This window comes from Sebastes fasciatus, chromosome 5 (genome assembly GCF_043250625.1).
Source record: "Sebastes fasciatus isolate fSebFas1 chromosome 5, fSebFas1.pri, whole genome shotgun sequence".
Lineage (NCBI taxonomy): Eukaryota > Metazoa > Chordata > Actinopteri > Perciformes > Sebastidae > Sebastes > Sebastes fasciatus.
Genome location: NC_133799.1, coordinates 15,613,835 through 15,631,761, shown reverse-complemented (window position 1 = coordinate 15,631,761; position 17,927 = coordinate 15,613,835). Strand labels below are relative to the sequence as shown.

General features: G+C 40.4%; 2 protein-coding genes across 3 annotated transcripts; one reads left to right on the top strand and one right to left on the bottom strand.

Annotated features, from left to right (window-relative positions):
* Window positions 1–454: 454 nt before the first annotated feature.
* On the bottom strand, window positions 455–8,491 carry hnrnpm (heterogeneous nuclear ribonucleoprotein M). 2 transcript variants are annotated; one of them, XM_074635282.1, is made up of 16 exons: window positions 8,234–8,491; window positions 6,923–7,107; window positions 5,209–5,261; window positions 4,486–4,493; window positions 4,172–4,265; window positions 3,812–4,072; window positions 3,396–3,549; window positions 3,227–3,276; window positions 3,077–3,140; window positions 2,518–2,652; window positions 2,351–2,428; window positions 2,045–2,113; window positions 1,851–1,952; window positions 1,132–1,712; window positions 991–1,042; window positions 455–903 (listed from the first exon to the last, which is right to left on the bottom strand). In XM_074635282.1, the coding sequence occupies exons 1-16, from the start codon at window positions 8,326–8,328 to the stop codon at window positions 740–742; spliced, it is 2,145 nt and encodes a 714-aa protein (XP_074491383.1). In that variant the 5' UTR covers window positions 8,329–8,491; the 3' UTR covers window positions 455–739. The 2 variants fall into 2 exon arrangements, with proteins under 2 accessions (XP_074491383.1, XP_074491382.1); XM_074635281.1 differs by lacking the exons at window positions 6,923–7,107; window positions 8,234–8,491 and having other exon boundaries at window positions 2,354–2,428; window positions 4,486–5,261.
* A 1,309-nt stretch (window positions 8,492–9,800) lies between these two features.
* Window positions 9,801–17,627, top strand: dmap1 (DNA methyltransferase 1 associated protein 1). Its single transcript, XM_074635280.1, has 10 exons — window positions 9,801–10,248; window positions 11,195–11,286; window positions 12,141–12,336; window positions 12,483–12,641; window positions 12,767–12,934; window positions 13,138–13,323; window positions 13,716–13,787; window positions 14,435–14,507; window positions 14,999–15,351; window positions 16,866–17,627. The coding sequence occupies exons 1-10, from the start codon at window positions 10,153–10,155 to the stop codon at window positions 16,923–16,925; spliced, it is 1,455 nt and encodes a 484-aa protein (XP_074491381.1). The 5' UTR covers window positions 9,801–10,152; the 3' UTR covers window positions 16,926–17,627.
* The last annotated feature ends 300 nt before the right edge of the window (window positions 17,628–17,927 follow it).

Sequence of the window (17,927 nt, the reverse complement as noted above, 5' to 3'; positions counted from 1 at the left end):
TCAATAATAAACTAAAATTGATATATTGCTTAAACTGGCATTTAACTACATGCATTTCTAATCATATTAACCCAGAAAGGAAAACACTGCAGTATTTACAGCAAGAATAATTAACTAACAGTAAAGGAAACACTGTCAAGTTTCAGCTTTGATTCCAAAACACCACTTTCTCTTCTGGAAAAACAACATTAGATGACTGTTTGCCTATCTCTGCAAACTGTGATGTTTCTCTAATAGTAGTTCAGATAGTTGTGTAGTCTCTCTCCCAGTTTTCCAGCTTTGGGTTGGTCGTTTAGTAAACGACTAAAACTGTCATCAAATGTTATTAATATGTGACTAATCTAGCGTTAAATACGACAATCACAAGAAAGCTACAAGTTTATAATCTGTTCACTGGTCCACTATTATTGACAGGAAATGCAGTAACACAAAAAAAAAATAATCCAACAAAGCATTTCAAATACTGAGGTTTATTTATCAAAACACCTTATAGAACGAAAGGCAATGACAGTTGAAGCATGAGAGAAAAGAAAATTAAAAATTTGGTCTCTAAAAAAAAAGTAAAATTTAAGCAAAAACTAAAACACTTTCACTGGGAACAATTACTAACTAAAATAACTTTTACTGTTACAAATATCCAACAAACCAAGTGAATCTAATCTGACTATCCTAACGGCAAGTCAGATGATAGAGAGTTTGGACATTAGGGACTAAATGAAATGGCAAATGCAGACATAATTTATGCATTTCTATCAATCCTAACGTCGATTTCTCTTCCATTCAGCCGATAGCCGTTCATGGTCCTGCAGACGCGCTCTGCAGTTTCAGGGGTGTCGAAGCGAACCACGCCACAGCCCTTGGACTTGCCGTTCTCCATCTTGATATCGGCATACTGAACCATGCCTGCAGAGGGAAGAGCATCAATGTTAGAGGTCATCTTAATGTAAAATAGCAAACAATTTAATATTTACAAACTATGACTACCCTTACCGCATGTGTTGAAGGTATCCTTCAGCATTTTCCAGTTGAAGTCAAATGGCAGCTGAAAAACAAAATCCAAATTGATTATAATCCTACATGAGAAGATCCTTTTCAAATTAATTATTAACTTCCGTGCAGAGAAATACTTACGTTTCTGACAAAGATCTGGCATCCCTTCCTGATATTGCTGCCCCCAGTTCCTCCAGCTCCTCCAAAGGAATTCCCACCAAATCCACGATCCATTTCACCAGAGCGATCAAACTGGCCACCAACACCTCCAGACCCCATCCGATCCATGCCGGAGGTCATGCGGTCGAGGCCACCGGAGGAGAAGCGGTCAAGTCCTCCTCCAGTGGAGCCCATGCGGTCGAAGCTGCTGGGCATTCTGTCGATCCCTGTGTTGCCCATGCGTTCCATACCCATTGAGGAGCCAAAGTCCAGGCCGGAACTCATGCGATCCAAACCAGCCGAGCCCAAGCGGTCAAACCCAGATGGGCCGAGGCGTTCCATGCTGGAGCCCATGCGTTCCAGGCCAGGTCCAAGCCTGTCCATACTGGGCCCCAGCCGCTCCATCCCCGAGCCCATCCGGTCGAACCCAGAGCCCAGCCTGTCCAGGTCAGCCCCGCGTTCCATCCTGTCCATGCCCATCCGCTCCATCCCTCCCATGCGCTCCATGCTGGTTCCCATGCGGTCCATTCCAGAGCTCATGCGCTCCATACCCAGGGAGTTTCCTATAAATGAGTTAACAAAAGAAAGAAAATAAGAGAACAGTTATATCAACCGTCTAAGCTGATGTTAGCATCACACCTGATGAGGCTTATCAGATAAGCTACCAGATGAATTTCAAACAAAATCCTGAAAATACTAACCCATTCCTCTTTCAAAGGAGTCACCAAAATTATTGCGAGACATTCCCATTTCATTTCGCCCAAACTCCCTGTCAAAAGCACCACCAATCCCACGGTCCATCTCTGACAATGCAAGAGATGAAACCATTAGAAACAAAAAGCAAGACGTGAAAGTGTTTCACGCTTGCTTTGGAGCGCTCGACGCATCTCCTTACCGTTCATTCTGCCCATCCCTGAAGAGCCGAAACGCTCCATGTTGTTCATTCCTCCAAAGTTTTCCATTCCTAGAGCAGAGGAGAGGAAAGTCTTAATACCAGAGGGCTCAACCAGAGAGAGGACAGGCTGGGTATGGATATATCTGCTGCTTTTATGACACCAGACTCTGGGTGCTTAAAATTTGAAATTAATGAAAATTAATGTTAATAAATCTGATACATTTAGAGGAAAAATTGAGTTTACTTTAACAGTAAATGCAGCAGTTGAGGTAAAAATCTTCATCATACCTCCTCCTCCTCCTCCACCACCACCACCACCACCACCGCCGCCACCACCACCTCCCATACGACCTCCCATGTTGCCAAAGCCCATTCCATCCATTCCTATGAGTAAGAAGATTGATGATAAGCTACTGATTTCACTGGTGTCTTTTATTCAAGAGTTTAACAAAAACAATGCTGGAGCTAGTTACCTCCACCAGGGCCCATGTTGCCCATTCCTCCTCCTCCTCCGCCTCCACCACCACCACCACCTCCTCTGTTGAGTTGGGTAGCATCAATGGGCTGGCCACCAGGTCCCAGGCCCAAACCAATACCACTCAAGCCACCTGGGCAGAGAAAATGGGTTCAGTATTAAGACATTGTCTAAAAATGTTGTGTCTGTAGAAATAAACTGGATAAAAAATGCCATGTCCACAGTATTCCTATTCTTTGGTATCAAAACTGCAGAGGACGCACCACTGTGAAATATTCGTTAAATATCTAAATGTTCAGTACGTCAGCGAGGCCCCAGTGGCTCCTGAAAGACCACCCAGTGTATATCTTTGGCGATATTCAAGTGGCAAACACGGTCATTGTTGCTACCTGTGTGTTTTTATATCACAGATGCAGTTTTGCACCAAAGTGAAGTTACTAAATTTAACTGGAAAGGATACTGTGGTTATAATACTGAACTATCCTACGAGTCATTTAAAGTATTTTATTTACAGGGCATTTTTTAATCGTAGTGAAGAAAGCTACATGTATACTTACGGGGAAGAGCAGCAGCAGATCTGTCAGGTGGTCCAAAATCCCCTTTGGGCAGGGATTTCTCATCCTGACAAGAGCAAACATAAATGCAGTCAGACTATGCACTCTGATCATAATGTGATCTAATGTAAAAGTGAGGTTTAGGCAACATACCAGTTTGACGTGCATGACTCTGTTGAACAACAGCTGCCCATTAAACATAGCTGTGAAATCATTAAGGAAAACGTAGGTAGACGTTTTTGAAACAATGTGATTCTACTGGATTAACAGTCTATGTATACACGAGGGGATCCCGATCCAACATTTTTCAAAAAAAGGATACAGACAGCTTGGACTGCTTCAATGGGCATATCAAATGAGACTGTGCCCATGCCTCTGCTTTTCCCGTCCTTGTCCTCCAGAATGTCGGACCTCACCACCATGCCCGCCATGCTGAACACCTCTTTCAGTTTCTTCCAGCCCACTTTGTAGTCAAGCTGTAGGCACAAGGAAACATTTTTGAGATGGTTACTTGTTTAAACATAGGCAAGGCCAAAAAGAAGAGTCAGACTAAACTAAGGTTTCTCACCATATTTTCAAACTACTATACGGTTTTATTAAATTAACAGTTGTACACTAACAGCTAATGCTGTAACTATTAGTCAGTTGTGTCATTTTATCATAAAAAATACAAATTATTTACTGGCTACTTTTTTGAGGGGGGGGGAAACAACATTGGGACAACTCTGGAATACTCACATTAGCCACAAAGACAGTGTTGCCAATCCTGCCAGCCTGGAGACCGTGGATGACCTCATTGGGGATGTTGGGATTGTTCATCAGGCTCGGAGGAATGTTGACTACGGAGCTATTCGGTCCAGGGCCCATGCGATCCATGTTCATACGATCCATGTTCATGCGATCCATTCCACCCATTCCTCCCATTCCGCCGTGGCCTCCTGGATGTCCTCCACCTTGAGCCTTGTTCATTTCTCTCTGAGCGATCACACCATCTGGGTCCTGACAAAAGCATGAAAATATGACACAGGGAAATCTGAAACTGACATTTTGATCTCTTTGCTGCTCATTGTTTTCCTGCTCATTCTTGCGGCGGCCTACCTCTTTCACTTTTAGGGGTCGTCCATTGAGGTTGTGCTTGTTGACCTTCTCCACTGCTTTCTTCATTAGCTCTTCCGTCCTAAACTCAACCACGCTGACAGAAATATACAGAATATCCCATTAGAGAAATCAAAAAACAAACTGTTAGATTTGTAATAATTACCCTCTCCAAAAACCTGTTTTTAACAAAGACACTGGTGCATGTGTCTCCACTTGGTTAACTTGAACGGGATTGCAACATTTCCATTTGGTCAATCTGAGAAGCATTGACCCAAACAATTAAAAAATATAAAAAATGGATAGAGACTACTTACGCACAACCCTTTGTTGATTGAAGACATCAGAACAGGCCGCGCCAAAAAGGAGTAAAGCATAATTGAAATTAGTAAAGGCAACAGTTAAAATATAAGTTTTAAATTTACAAAATGTAAGCAAAAAAGAGAACTCATGCACAATCAAAAGTTCAACATCACACAAGCCTACAGCCTTGGCCACAACTTTGTTTCCAAATAAAATTACAATTTTAACATCTCACAATTTTTTCCCAGTCACTAACACAATGCAGGCAAGTCTGGTGAATATTAAAGGGCTATTTTTCCAACATCCAGAGGGCAGAAAATCCACAGTGAGATAGGATTCTCCACTACTAAGATATTGGAGATAACATTTCCAGTAAAGCAGTTCTACGGTTATATTTAACAACCATCTAACAGCCTTGTAACAACCACTTGCAGACTAGACCCCTTTAGTTCACGAGGAGCAAATCCAGCAACCAAAGGGACATTGTCACTCAGATACTGCAATGCCACAGGATTGGCTTCAAAGAAAGCTGAAGTCCTTTTATAAAAGGGCATCAACCCTCAGGTCAGTGCCCCAGACACCAAATAAAACACGCCTCCGGCGTGTCACCATCTCACACACTCCACCAAGTTTCTGAAGCTGAACAATTCCCAACAATGAAAATAAAGACACCAAAGCTGACAAACACAGGTTTGTCTAGGATTATTCATGTTTTATTTGTATGTATTTGCACTTACCCTCGATTTGCCTTCTGCGTCCATTAAGTGTTCCACGTACGTTACCTCACCCACTACAAATCAGATTCCAGAGACGACACACACCAAGGGGAGAGAAGCCGAGAGAACAATGGGGGTTTAGAGCAGACACAAGTAGGGCGGCCGGTGACAGTGAGCTCAGACTGCCAGTCCTGCGCGTTCCCCCAGCACCTCAGCAGCAGCACAATATGGTACAGGTCTACAAAAAGCAAGCTTGGGTCTTTAAAATTTTTTAAGACTTCTTAGCCTGTCCTTGTTGGAATTCTCCCGAAGCACCAAAAGCAATAGACTGAGGACAACAACTGTTGAAATGGCCATCAGCATTCCTATTTTGATATAATGCCGTGAACAACACCTTCTAACTGAAGATAATTGACCCAATAGTTTCAAGTAGGCAAACCCCTTTCAATGCCTCAGTCCGTTTCATTGCAAACCTGTGCATACTTTGTCAAATGTCGCCATTTTAAACATCAGGCTAATGCATCAATACATTCGCCCATCAACTGAGTCTAAGAGGAAACCTACAGGTAGAAAACTAACCATAATCTTAATGAAGGCAAGCTCTTAGGGGAAAGAAACTTCTCTAACTGCAAACATGTTATTAAAGTGGACCTGTTCCTTAAAACGCACAATATCAAAATTTTGATTGAACGTCGACCACAGCCACGCCTTCGTTCCAGATCACGTGTCTGTTCAACGAATGGACATCAGTGACCAAACCTCTAGAGACAAGGACAGTGCATAAGAAGTTGCTTCATTTTGTAGACCTGTACCCCAAAGAAACCTCCAACGCATAGCCTTGTTTGGCACAACATGGAGATCTGCTGAGAAAACATTTGCTTGTCAAGGTCACACCTAAAAGAGAAAATGCAATTTAACTCCACAGTCAGTTGTCATAAAACGAATACCAGGCACTCCTCTTGAAAAAAGGATTGTACCTTTCTTAACACATGCTTTAACTTCAAGTAAATGCATATTTAGTGCATTACTTATAATACATCTAACGCTTTTCCAATACCCAATAACTACAAGTACTTTCACAAGAGTAACGGCACATGTAAATCCATATTGAACATTTAAGAGAGCACTTTAAACTAATCCCTGCAGAAAGTTGCTGCATCACAAATGATTTGTTTGACAGGTCCCCAAAATTTGGGCTTATTTGTAAATCATGAGAGCTCTGGTTTTTACCGTTAATTACATGTTGCAAGTGAGAGCAACTTGTCCCTCGTTTCTGGGCAAAATCATTATGTTACAGCAATGTACTGTATGTTTTTTTCATGGATTTCTTGGGGAAAAGCATCTCAATATGCCACTCATGATCCCAAGCCACTAGATTTTCACAGTAGTGGACCGGCTTTACACGTGTACAACCCCCACTTCACAAAAACCACAATAGTTTTTTAGTAATCTCGATGAAGAATAAATGTTCAGTCTAACATCCAGGTTCACAGCTCTTGTGCAAGTCTGCAGCAACTCCTTAGTTGACGGACAAATGAGAGGGACCTCGTCCAAAACCTTTGTTCCAGATAATTCCCACCAGATCTCGAGCAACATTGTACAACTTAAGTTTCTGCACAAATTCCCAAAAGCCCTTCAAAGCGGCAGTGGTCAAACAAAATGACCCTGGATGCTGCATCTTTTTTTTGTCAGGTCCAAAGCTGACTGAGTCAATCCCTTATCCATAACACCTTACCTTTCTCCTTCATCAGGTCTTTGAGAGCTTGCCACTTGACGTCGTATGGGATGTTGCTGACGAAAACGCGGTATCTCTTGTTGACGTTTCCATAGGGTTCGAAGCGCCCGCCTCCACCACCTCTCTTCTGCGGCCTCTCCTTCCTGCTTGAATTGGGCTCATGTTTAGCTTTCCCATTCACTTCTCTGTAAACAGATCAGGTAATAGTGTGTAAAAGAAACGCTTTTATAAGTGAGCCCAGAAAGGTCAGAATTAATTAAATTATGAGAAATTAACTCAAAAGCTAAAAAGGGCAACTAATGGGATCACAAGTAAATTTACTGCACACACATTTGATGGTACATTTTAGTAATAACTAAATCAAACATAATGAGTGATGAATGAGGCCACTGGTGTGACTAACTCAGTCCAAAAGTGGACCTAAAGGGATTTCCTTAAGTCTGTTGGATAGAGAAAATCCCTCTTCAACTAACATTTTAAATGATGAAAGTACTGTTTTATTATTAACAGGTTAAAAATGTTTGATTTAATCACAGCCACACACTGTAATAATAGCCTGCAAAGGTCAGAATTAAGTATGATTAAATTATGAGAAATTAACTCAAAAGCTAAAAGGACACATAAGAGATACGTCAATTTACTGCAGACACATTTGTTGGTACATTTTAGTAACAACTAAATCAAAGCTGATGAGTGATGGCTGCTGGTGTGATTAACTCAATCCAATAGTGGACGTGAAGGGATTTCCTTAAGTCTGTCGGATAGTGAAAATCCCCCTTCAACTAAAATTTTAAACGATGAAAGTATGTTTTATTATTAACAGGTTAAAATGTGTGATCACACTGGTCTGAACTGTAATAATAGCCTGCAATAGTGTAGCTATGGAGACAATTGCAGTTAAACCGCATGGCAAGGCCTCTCTTTGGACGTTAGAGGCCTGTATTGAGTTATTACATTAACCTTATTGTTTTTTTTACGTGTATGGTCAAAATGCGAACAAATAGAAAAGGAAAGTTATTTGATATTAACAAGTAACGTTAGGCAAGTACTAGAAGTTACTTTAAGTAAAAATGGATGGATTCTCCCAGTAAATAGACGGATCCCAAACACGCCTCCTAGCAACAGATGAGCGCGCATAAACGAACAACGTTGATCATATTGCGGGGATTGTATAGTTCACATGTGAGGATGCAATTAAGGGGATATGTTTTAAGTAAAGACTGATGGAAGTACGACATTCCTGTGGATCTTAATACGGCTAACCATGTAGCTACCGCCAACAAAGGACCGCTGATGAATGGACCGACTCACCCCGCCTGCTGCTGCTGCTGCTGCTGGAGCGGCGGCGGCGCCTGCTGGCCTGCTGCCTCCGTCACGATCGTGTTCTCGACCTGCTCGGTGGACATCTTCAGTTTATTTATCTTTGCTAAATCAAACTGTGTTATTGAAGACTATCTTCGTTGTTAGTAACGAATCAATCGCCTTCTAAAACTGAACTTAAAGGAGCAGATAACTGAGCCAGACCTCCTCTGCGACACCAGCTACCGAAAATGGCGGAGGGAGAGGAGCACCAGGAACAATGAATGCTGGGAATTTTTGAAAAGAATAGACTACATCCGGTGTACTTTTCAAAGTAAAAGTCATCACGGAACAGAGGGGAATTTTCAGAATAAGTGTCCGGAATGCAGATAAATACACATACTAACACACATTAGTCCATGAGCCAGACCCCCAAAATGTGGCCGTCGTGCCACTTTGGAGGGACCAGGTCTCATAATGATTTTTTAAAGGTATATATGTTGTGGACTGCTCACTTTGTCAACTGGTTCTAGAAGATTTATGTCACCTACTTTGGTATTGTCCCCACTCTTGTATTGGCGACACATTTGCACTTCTATTTTCCCAATATATTGATTCAGAATTTTCTCTCTCCTATGAAAATGTATCGTTTGCCTTCTCTTCTTCCCATTCTACCAAAGCAAATCAATATTATATTAAATCATATTACTTGCAAGATCTCATATTCATAAATAAACCATCCCTTTTCATCTTTGAAAATGAACTCAAACAATATGTCTTATATTCTAAAAATGGAAAGGCTTTCAAAACCATAAATATGTACCCTGTATATTTGAATTAATTGAAAGGATAGGATATCCCCTTGAGATGCAGCATCTCATTTTCGAGGGTGTCCTATAGACACAAATACAAAAACACATACAGACAAAAAACAGCATTACATAACAAACATGCACTGCAAATACACAGATAAAGACGGCTTGCTCACCATCTCCCACCCAGACCCCCAGCCCTCAGCTGTTATACAAGAAAAACATATAATATAAAATTTTTATGAATTGATTTTTGTTTTCTGTCAGTACTCTGATCCCCCAGGCATTATCTGTTTTTTTGTTCCATGTTCACTTTGCTATTTGTCAATAAAAGGTTTATAAATAAATTAATAAAAAAAAACTAAATTAAAAAAAAAACATAAATACATTTTAAAAAAAATTGAAAAGTAAAAAAAAATAATAAAAAATATATTACATAAATACATAAGTAAAAAAATAATAAATACATAAAAATACATAAATAAAAAATAATACAAGTTTTTTTATAAATAAATAAATAAAATAAAAAATAAAAAATATATAAATTAATAAAATACATAAAAATTAAAAAAAAAATTATAAAAATAATGAAAAATTAAAACAAATTATAAAAAAATAAATAAATAGTAAAAAGAAAATTATAAAAAAGTAAAAGAATTAAATAAATAAAAAAATTTAAAAAATTAAAAAAGAAGAAGCTGCAGTTCACCGCCAGACCTCACGGGGGCAGCAGTCAATTATAGAGCAGATCACAGCATCATCACCGGAAACGGAAGTAGTAATGTCGGTTGCTAGCTACACACTGCTAGCCTTAACATTAACAATAGCTTGTGAATATTAACTTAATAACTATCTCTACGGTTTTCACGTATTGTAGAAACGTTCACGGTGATATTACGAAAAACAAATCTTACAGAATATCTGCTTGGCTTTTCGCGGCTGTGTGTTTAAAGTGAACGTATCGTAGAAATGACAACGTTAGCATTAGCCTCTAGCTAGCTAGGAGCGTGTTGTTGGACGGTGCACCGCTGAACCGAGAGAGCGGTTTGTGAATGAATGAACGGTATTTACTTTAGTTTGACAGGTTGTGAGAAGCGTTAATCAACCACATATTCAGTCATGGGTACTGGAGCTGATGTCAGGGATATTCTGGAGTTGGGTGGAGGAGATAATGACGGACCCATCAGCAAGAAAGACATCATCAACTCGGACAAGGTGAGAGATAATCAGAGGAAACCCATCATCCCCTAATGTGAACCAACACTCAAAGAGTGGGTCAGAACAAGGGGGGAGTCCAAGGCACTCTTAAGGCAAAAAAATATATAAAAAGTCTTTATTCAATTGGCTATTTCATGATGAAATGATAAAAACAATGCTGGTACATGTAAGGTTGGGTAACAACCCAGGTGTAGTGGCACAAACAGCCTTCTTCAGGGTGTAACCCTCAGCACACAGCTTTCCCTTTTGTGAGTACAGTACACAGACAATTGATGATTGCAAACACCTGAGGAAGAAGCCAATAAACTCTCAGGTGACAAGTGCAAAATGTGGTCACTAGATGGCTCTACAGGATGTAAAGAAAGCAGAGAAAATAAAATAAGAAAACATAAATATACAGATAACAAGACAGAAAAAAGTAAATAAGTAATAATTATCAACCATTTATGGCAACAGTACCAGACCACATGCATAGGAGCCACTACAAAAAGCGACTAAGTTCAATTTCTTCCTTTAGTCCTGGATATGTTGTGGATGTAAAAAGTTTCTCTCTGCAGTAATAATTTTAGTTGATCACCACCCCAAATGTTCTTCTGATGGTTTCTAGGCCTTCAACCATAAGGCTGTCTGCATTGCTATTATGCATTTCATAAAAGTGCTTAGCCATAGGGTAATTCAAATTAGCTTTTTGGGTTGAATACTTATGCTCAGAGACTCTATCTTTCAATCGTCTCTTTGTCCGGCCTATGTAAAAACAACCACAGGTACAGGATAAACGGTATACAACAAAAGTAGTGTTCAAAGCAATGGGACTCGCTGTGGGACTTAGAAAACACAAAACATGCCATTCCCACAGCAAGAAATTAAGAAGATTGTGTTGTTATTCTGTGCTTGAGAGTATTAACAGAGATAAATAACCAATTTTTTCCATCACCTGTCTTAGAAAAAGTCCAAGAAGACAACAGAAACGCTGACTTTCAAGAGACCCGAGGGAATGCACCGAGAGGTCTATGCTCTGCTCTACTCAGATAAAAAGTATGGGTTCCTTTTGAGTTTGATTGTTTGTTTATTTATTTAGATCCTCATTAGGTTTTGCATAGCAGCAGCAGCTATTCTTCCTGGGGTCCACATAGTTTACATGGTGACAATACAAAAATACACATTCACACTACTCATCGTACACACTCAACATAACACATCGTAATGCACGTCAACTGTAAATAAAACAATAACAACTGACACAGTTTAAATAACAAAATCACAAAGAAAATAGATAAATAGCTCCGACTGAATCTATCATGATCTAACAGAGTTAGATTCTTGAGTTGGTCTTAAATCAATATGCTGAATTACACTTACGGTTTTGATTCAAGTCCTTTTGTGTCATAGCTGCTTTACCTACTCTTAAAGCTGAGGAGGGGATTGGCATGAAAATCAGTTTTTCTCTCTTCTCTTCCATGGGTAATGAATGCTCATCTTCCTTTTCCGAATTTGAAGAGAAAAAATGACAATAGTTGCCTTTATTTTCTTGTGTACGTAAATCAGAAATTAGGATCAGCCCAGTGAGTGGCATGTTCACCCGGTCAAGCAGTGGAAGGGTTGTTAAAGCGTCGCTGAAAGAGAGAGCTTGTCAATTTTCTATTTTGTACCTTATTTTGTAGGATGCCTGTTTAATGAATTTTCAAGGCTAACAATTTATACTGTATATCCCTGCCTTTGGGCTCTCTGACCTTGCGCACTGCAAAGGTGTTGATTTGTTATGTTCTTTTGTCACTTATCTGTGTGTGCTGAATATCCTAATTGAGCTGATTCAAGTCGATCAAGCAGATTTTTCCACATATTTTGTACCCTTCCTTTAACAAAGACTTGTTGTTCCTGTTAATCCCCAGAGATGCACCCCCTTTGCTGCCTAGTGATACTACTCAGGGCTACAGGACAGTCAAAGCCAAGCTGGGCTGTAAAAAGGTGCGTCCCTGGAAGTGGATGCCCTTCACCAATCCAGCTCGCAGGGATGGGGCTATATTCCACCACTGGAGACGTGTGGCAGAGGAGGGCAAGGATTACCCTTTTGCCCGCTTCAACAAGGTAGGGATTACTACAATCTCCTCTTAAGTCTAACCACTTATTCAATACGAACACACAGGATTTTTACGGCTACCAATGGGTCTGTCATATTTCCTTTTTTCAATTATTCACTGTATTCTTTCTGTTCTCCTGTCTGCTTTTTATAGACAGTGCTAGTACCAGTGTACTCTGAGCAGGAATATCAGATGCATCTCCATGACGATGGCTGGACTAAAGCAGAGACAGATCACCTGTTTGACCTGTGCAAGCGCTTTGACCTGCGCTTCGTAGTTGTCCATGATCGTTACGACTACCAGCAATACAGAGTAATCACTCAGTCACTCATCTACAGTACTCATGTTCCATTTCACTGAGGATGTATTGCAACAGTCTTAATACTGTAAGTTAAAGCACATATTTTTAGTGACATACTTCCATTTGTGCTTCTTAGAAACGTTCTGTGGAGGACCTGAAAGAACGGTATTATAGTATTTGTGGTAAGCTGACCAAGGTCCGTGCAGCTTCAGGGACAGAGCCCAAGATCTACATCTTTGATGCCGGCCATGAAAGGCGCCGTAAAGAGCAACTGGACAAGCTCTTCAATCGAACACCTGAACAAGTTTGTAATTTTGTAGTTTGTTTTGGATTTGGATTCTTATGTTGCTTGTATTTTCATAATGTAAATATTGCCCAGCCAAGACGAGAAGCATGATGCTGAGCACAAACCAATTATAACTGCAGTTATTAATGTAGTAATGCATTTTGTGGGGGGGGGAAATCCTTTTAAATATTAAGATTGCACTTCTCTTGTTTTTCCTGCAGGTGGCAGAAGAGGAATATCTTATTCAGGAGCTGAGGAAGATTGAGTCTAGGAAGAAAGAGCGTGAGAAGAAGACCCAGGATCTGCAGAAACTCATTAAAGCAGCTGACACGACCACGGAGTTAAGACGAGCCGAAAAGAGAGTTTCCAAGAAGAAGCTCCCGCAGAAAAGAGAAACAGAAAAACCGGTATGATATACACTCATACAAAAGGAGCGAAGTACAGCACAAGCCAACCATTTGTACCTGAGAAATGTTTACCAGCAAATTAAAGAGGGAAAAAAAACCTTAAATACTTTTTTTGTTATCTAGATGGCACAGCTGTCAACCCTATGATAGTGCTTAATCAATGCAATAGTACACTGAAATAATTAAGATTTGGCTCTGGCTCAATATATTGTATTCATCATTTTATATTATTTAGATGGAACAGCTGTATCTTAAAGAATCTGGCTCTTGTGTTTCAATTTGTGAAATTGAGGCCTGATCTATCCCATAATAATTATTTGAATATTTTAATTTGTGAAGTCTGTCATGGGGTGTCATATCTTGTCTCTTATCAGTTATTTATTTTTCTTTAGGCTGTTCCAGAAACAGCAGGCATCAAGTTCCCTGACTTCAAATCAGCAGGAGTCACACTGCGCAGTCAGAGGGTGAGTATTAATCCTATCTAGGTATTAAAATTACAAAAGGAGTACTCCGAAGCACATCTTCAACTTAAAACTTCCCTTTGGCTCTCAAATACCAGTGAGGAACTTAAAAGACCAATCAACAAAGAGCAAACCTACAGTAGTCATAAATAATCCCCTAGCTCTGTATTAAGAACTTATATTTCTCTCTACTGTGCTGACTTTTATTCATCAATTGAGTTTTATTTGAACTTCTATTAATATCAAAACAATTTTAAGCGAAGCTTGACCCTGCAGTTGATTTATGTGGGAAACCACAATGTCTGACTTGAGCTAGCTATCTCTCATTAGCACTGCGATGATTAATTCTGTTAGTGACTTGCTAATATCTGTAAGACCTAGCAAGGGGACTCTTATTCATCTTCAAGACTGATGAGGAGCTGCCGCTCTCTATGGAAAATGCATTAGCACGGCTAAAGGAGTGGAGTACCCCTCTAGCTAATCAGTCAGACAGAGTTCAGTGGATAAAGACATTTTGATCTGGCCCGCTGAAGTGCATTTCATACGAATTAAAAACCCCGAGGTGGAGCTGTTTATCCTAATATCCCCTGCACCTTAAATCACTTCCTTGTGTGTGTTGGCGTGTGTGTCTCTGCGTGTGTGTGATTCAGATGAAACTGCCAAGCTCGGTTGGCCAGAAGAAGATCAAGGCCATTGAGCAGATCCTGCTAGATCAAGGAGTCGGTAAGTGTGAACAAACATTAGCAGTCTGCTAACATTTCAAAGTTTTACATTTTCAACTCCCCTCTGCAATATAAGGATCCTAAATCAGGTATTTGATGGTCTCGGTTTGGTGTTTTCAGTACAACGGGGAACATTTTTTGTATTTTGAATAACAACCACTTAAAGGAATATTCTGACATTTTTGCAAAGTGTTACAAAAAGAGGACAGAGTGGTTTAACAGCTGTAAGCGCACCATGACGTGGGAGGGTTTTAAAGATATGTCTTCTCATTTGCATGTACCATACCAAGGATACTAACTCTTCAAATATCTACACTATCTAAGTTGCATACTGAATCAAAACCCCCGTTTGGGACCACTACATGCATCAGTTACATCATCCTCTTCTACTTACCTTAATAATCTCACAATTGTAAATGAGATTTGTGGTGTTTTAATCAAAGCTCTTCAATTTTCATTCATGTTTGCCTTTGTGTGTGTCTGTGGATCCAGATCTTAACCCCATGCCCACAGAGGAGATTGTTCAGATGTTCAATGAGCTGCGCAGCGACCTTGTGCTGCTGTACGAGCTGAAGCAGGCCCACAGCAATTGTGAATATGAACAACAGATGCTGCGTCATCGCTACGAGGCCCTAATGAAGACCGGCAGCGGAGGCGTGTTGGGTGGACCTATGGGGGCCGGACTAGCCGCCGCAACACAGGCTGGAGAACTCAATGCCACCAACAGCACCACAGCGTCCACCCCAGGGGGCGAAGCTCCATCCTGGCCCTGTACAGACGACATCAAGGTGGAAGCCAAGGAACAAATCATCGATGTTGTAGGAGCACCACTTACCCCCAACTCAGTAAGTCCGCACAGCATAGACCCAAACTTTTTCAAACCATCAACAAAAATTTGCTGGTTATCTTTCAACCAGAGCTGTTTTTAAGACTTTCTGACCAAGTCTTAGTCAAATCTCAAGTCTTTAAAGGAAAAGTCCAAGTCTATGAGATGTGACTGGCAAGTCAAAAAGCCAGTTTTCCTGTCTATCAATGTTTAGTATGAAAATTATAATAGTCAAAATAACACAAATTCTTCTTTTTTAATGGAAACAAGACTTTTAACATCAAGTAAGTAATGAATCAAAGCATATGTGTCAAATAATTCAATAATAACACTCGAAATTATAACTAATGACCAGATTTCACAAACTATTCTGTACTAATTCAGTTAACCTAAAATGTTGAGGCAGGTAAGGCAATGGCCACTCCTATTTTTCTGTTAATGTTACATTTCTTACAGTGTAATGACGAGCACTGTCTGTGATGATAGCGTTGTTAAATGTGCACAAGTAAACCAATTACCCAAATGCATGGCTTTCATTTTGAATGTCAGAAGAATACAGATTTATAGAAGGATAGAAGTTGGTATTACACAGATTAGTTTGGCTAGCGGGGCACACAGGCTTGTCACATGATGGACCAAAAACTTTAACTAAATGAAAGGCAGTTGAATGCACTCACAGACATATTGCATAGTGCTGTATTCAATTTGAATAAGGTTCAACTTCAAAAGTTAGATTGCACTCATCCCATTTTTTTTTTTACTCCTCTATGACAATAAACTGAAAATCTTTCATTTGTGGACAAAACAAGACATTTGAGGACATCATCTTGCGCTTTGGGAAACACTGATCAAAATGTTTCACCATTTTATAGACCAAACAATTAATTAAGTAAATAATCAACGGATAAATCGACTATGATCATTAGTTGCAGTTGGATGACAGGTATGTTTTCAGTCATTTCAAACGCTCTTTTCAGCAGTTAAGATCATTTATACAAAAACATTTTATTAGATATTTTTTATTTCAAACATTTTTGAATGCTGATGATGCAGAACCCAGTGAGATCCAGTCCTTGTCATCGTACTAGTGACTCTGATTGGTTTGGGTTTCTCTTTGTGGGATGGGGGCTTCGATCTGGGTAGATGGTGTGAACCTCTGCTCAGAGTACATCCTCATAATAAAGATCTGTGCAGGTAAAAACAAGTTGTATTGGCTGGAAACACCTGACTGTCTTCACATTCCCCAGGCCAACAGTGGGAGTCAGTAGTGTCGTCCACAGCAGGGCATTGACAACCGGTCATTTCAAATTGGTAGAAAAAGGGAAAAAGAAAACAGGAGAAAGTTGCTGCCTGCCCTTTTAAACATGATGATCCTGTCATTCATTAAACAACATTCACTATTTATGGCAAACATTTTCTAGAAATGTCCATTGATTGTAAACTGTTTAAATACTCTCATGACTGTTAGGAATGCAGAAAGAGGAGGAATCCCTGCCAGAGCCTGATAGGATTGTTTTGTGTGTCACATTGCAGCGCAAACGGAGAGAGTCGGCATCCAGCTCGTCTTCAGTGAAAAAGGTGAAGAAGCCTTGATGAGGACGAGAGCACCAGCTGGTACACGGTGGAGGACGAGGGACCGTGTAAAATACCCTGGTCACAGTGGAGACGCCCACAAGTTTTATGGTTGGACAACAGGGACACAGGGGAGCAGGACACCACATTGCTGTCCATTTATCGTAGAAGCACCACTGACTACATGCACACACACACACACACACACACAACTTTTCAAGACCTCTCCAGCCCTTCCTAATCTGGCCTGCCCAGCATCTTTGTGACAAAGGCAACAACTGAGTGACATTTCATTCCATTACTGCTCGTCTCCCTGCCTCCTCCATTGCTCAGCCTTAGATGAGGCAAGATCAACTGTAAATTGCCAGGCTGAGCTAATCGGGACATGGGGAAGAAGGTGGGAACGACTGGGTAATTGAAATGAATTGGAATGAAAGAAGAGACTCCGGGAGTGGGAGGACCTCGAGGCGCAATGCTCATTTGACCCATCTGAGTTTTTTTTGTAGCCTAATCATGCCATAGTGTTTACTGGAAATGTGTTTTTGTGTTAGCCTTTAGGAGCTCCCTCTCCACCCAGAGTGCGTCTCGCTCTCTCTCTCTGATGGACGGCGGTTGCATCCGCTGCCCGTTCTTTACGTTGAGCCAGTGGGGCTTCACCATTTGTGTTGTTTGTCCTCAGGTGACCTTGAAATGATTCAATAAACCTCATTGTTTTTTTTTTCATCCTGCGTGTTATGCATGTTTATGCCGTAGTGGTCCCTCTCACATTTCAGGCCTCTTTCTCAGATGAGATTTTAACTCGGAGGTAATTAGTGTTGAATACACATTTGCCGGGGAAATTGTAGGATCACGACATTCTTACCTTACCTGTCATCTAAGTTAAGTGACAACTAATGACTTCATTAATATGATAATTAAGCAGTGATCATTTTTAGGTTGGCACAGCCACTGAAACTTCATTATGTTCCTTCCCCATAATAATGCTAATTGCATGTCAATTATGTCGTTTAGCCTACTTAGACA

Bases quoted from the DNA above. Each gene is read 5' to 3' on its own strand.
- dmap1 (XM_074635280.1), top strand. From the start codon at position 10,153: ATGGGTACTGGAGCTGATGTCAGGGATATTCTGGAGTTGGGTGGAGGA. The intron at 12,935-13,137 runs GTTTGTAATTTT...TTTTTCCTGCAG, and splicing joins TCAATCGAACACCTGAACAA to GTGGCAGAAGAGGAATATCT. The intron at 14,508-14,998 runs GTAAGTGTGAAC...CTGTGGATCCAG, and splicing joins CCTGCTAGATCAAGGAGTCG to ATCTTAACCCCATGCCCACA.
- hnrnpm (XM_074635282.1), bottom strand. From the start codon at position 8,328: ATGTCCACCGAGCAGGTCGAGAACACGATCGTGACGGAGGCAGCAGGC. The intron at 2,653-3,076 runs GTAAGTATACAT...TTCTCTGCCCAG, and splicing joins ATCTGCTGCTGCTCTTCCCC to GTGGCTTGAGTGGTATTGGT. The intron at 1,713-1,850 runs GTTAGTATTTTC...ACTCATTTATAG, and splicing joins CTCCTTTGAAAGAGGAATGG to GAAACTCCCTGGGTATGGAG.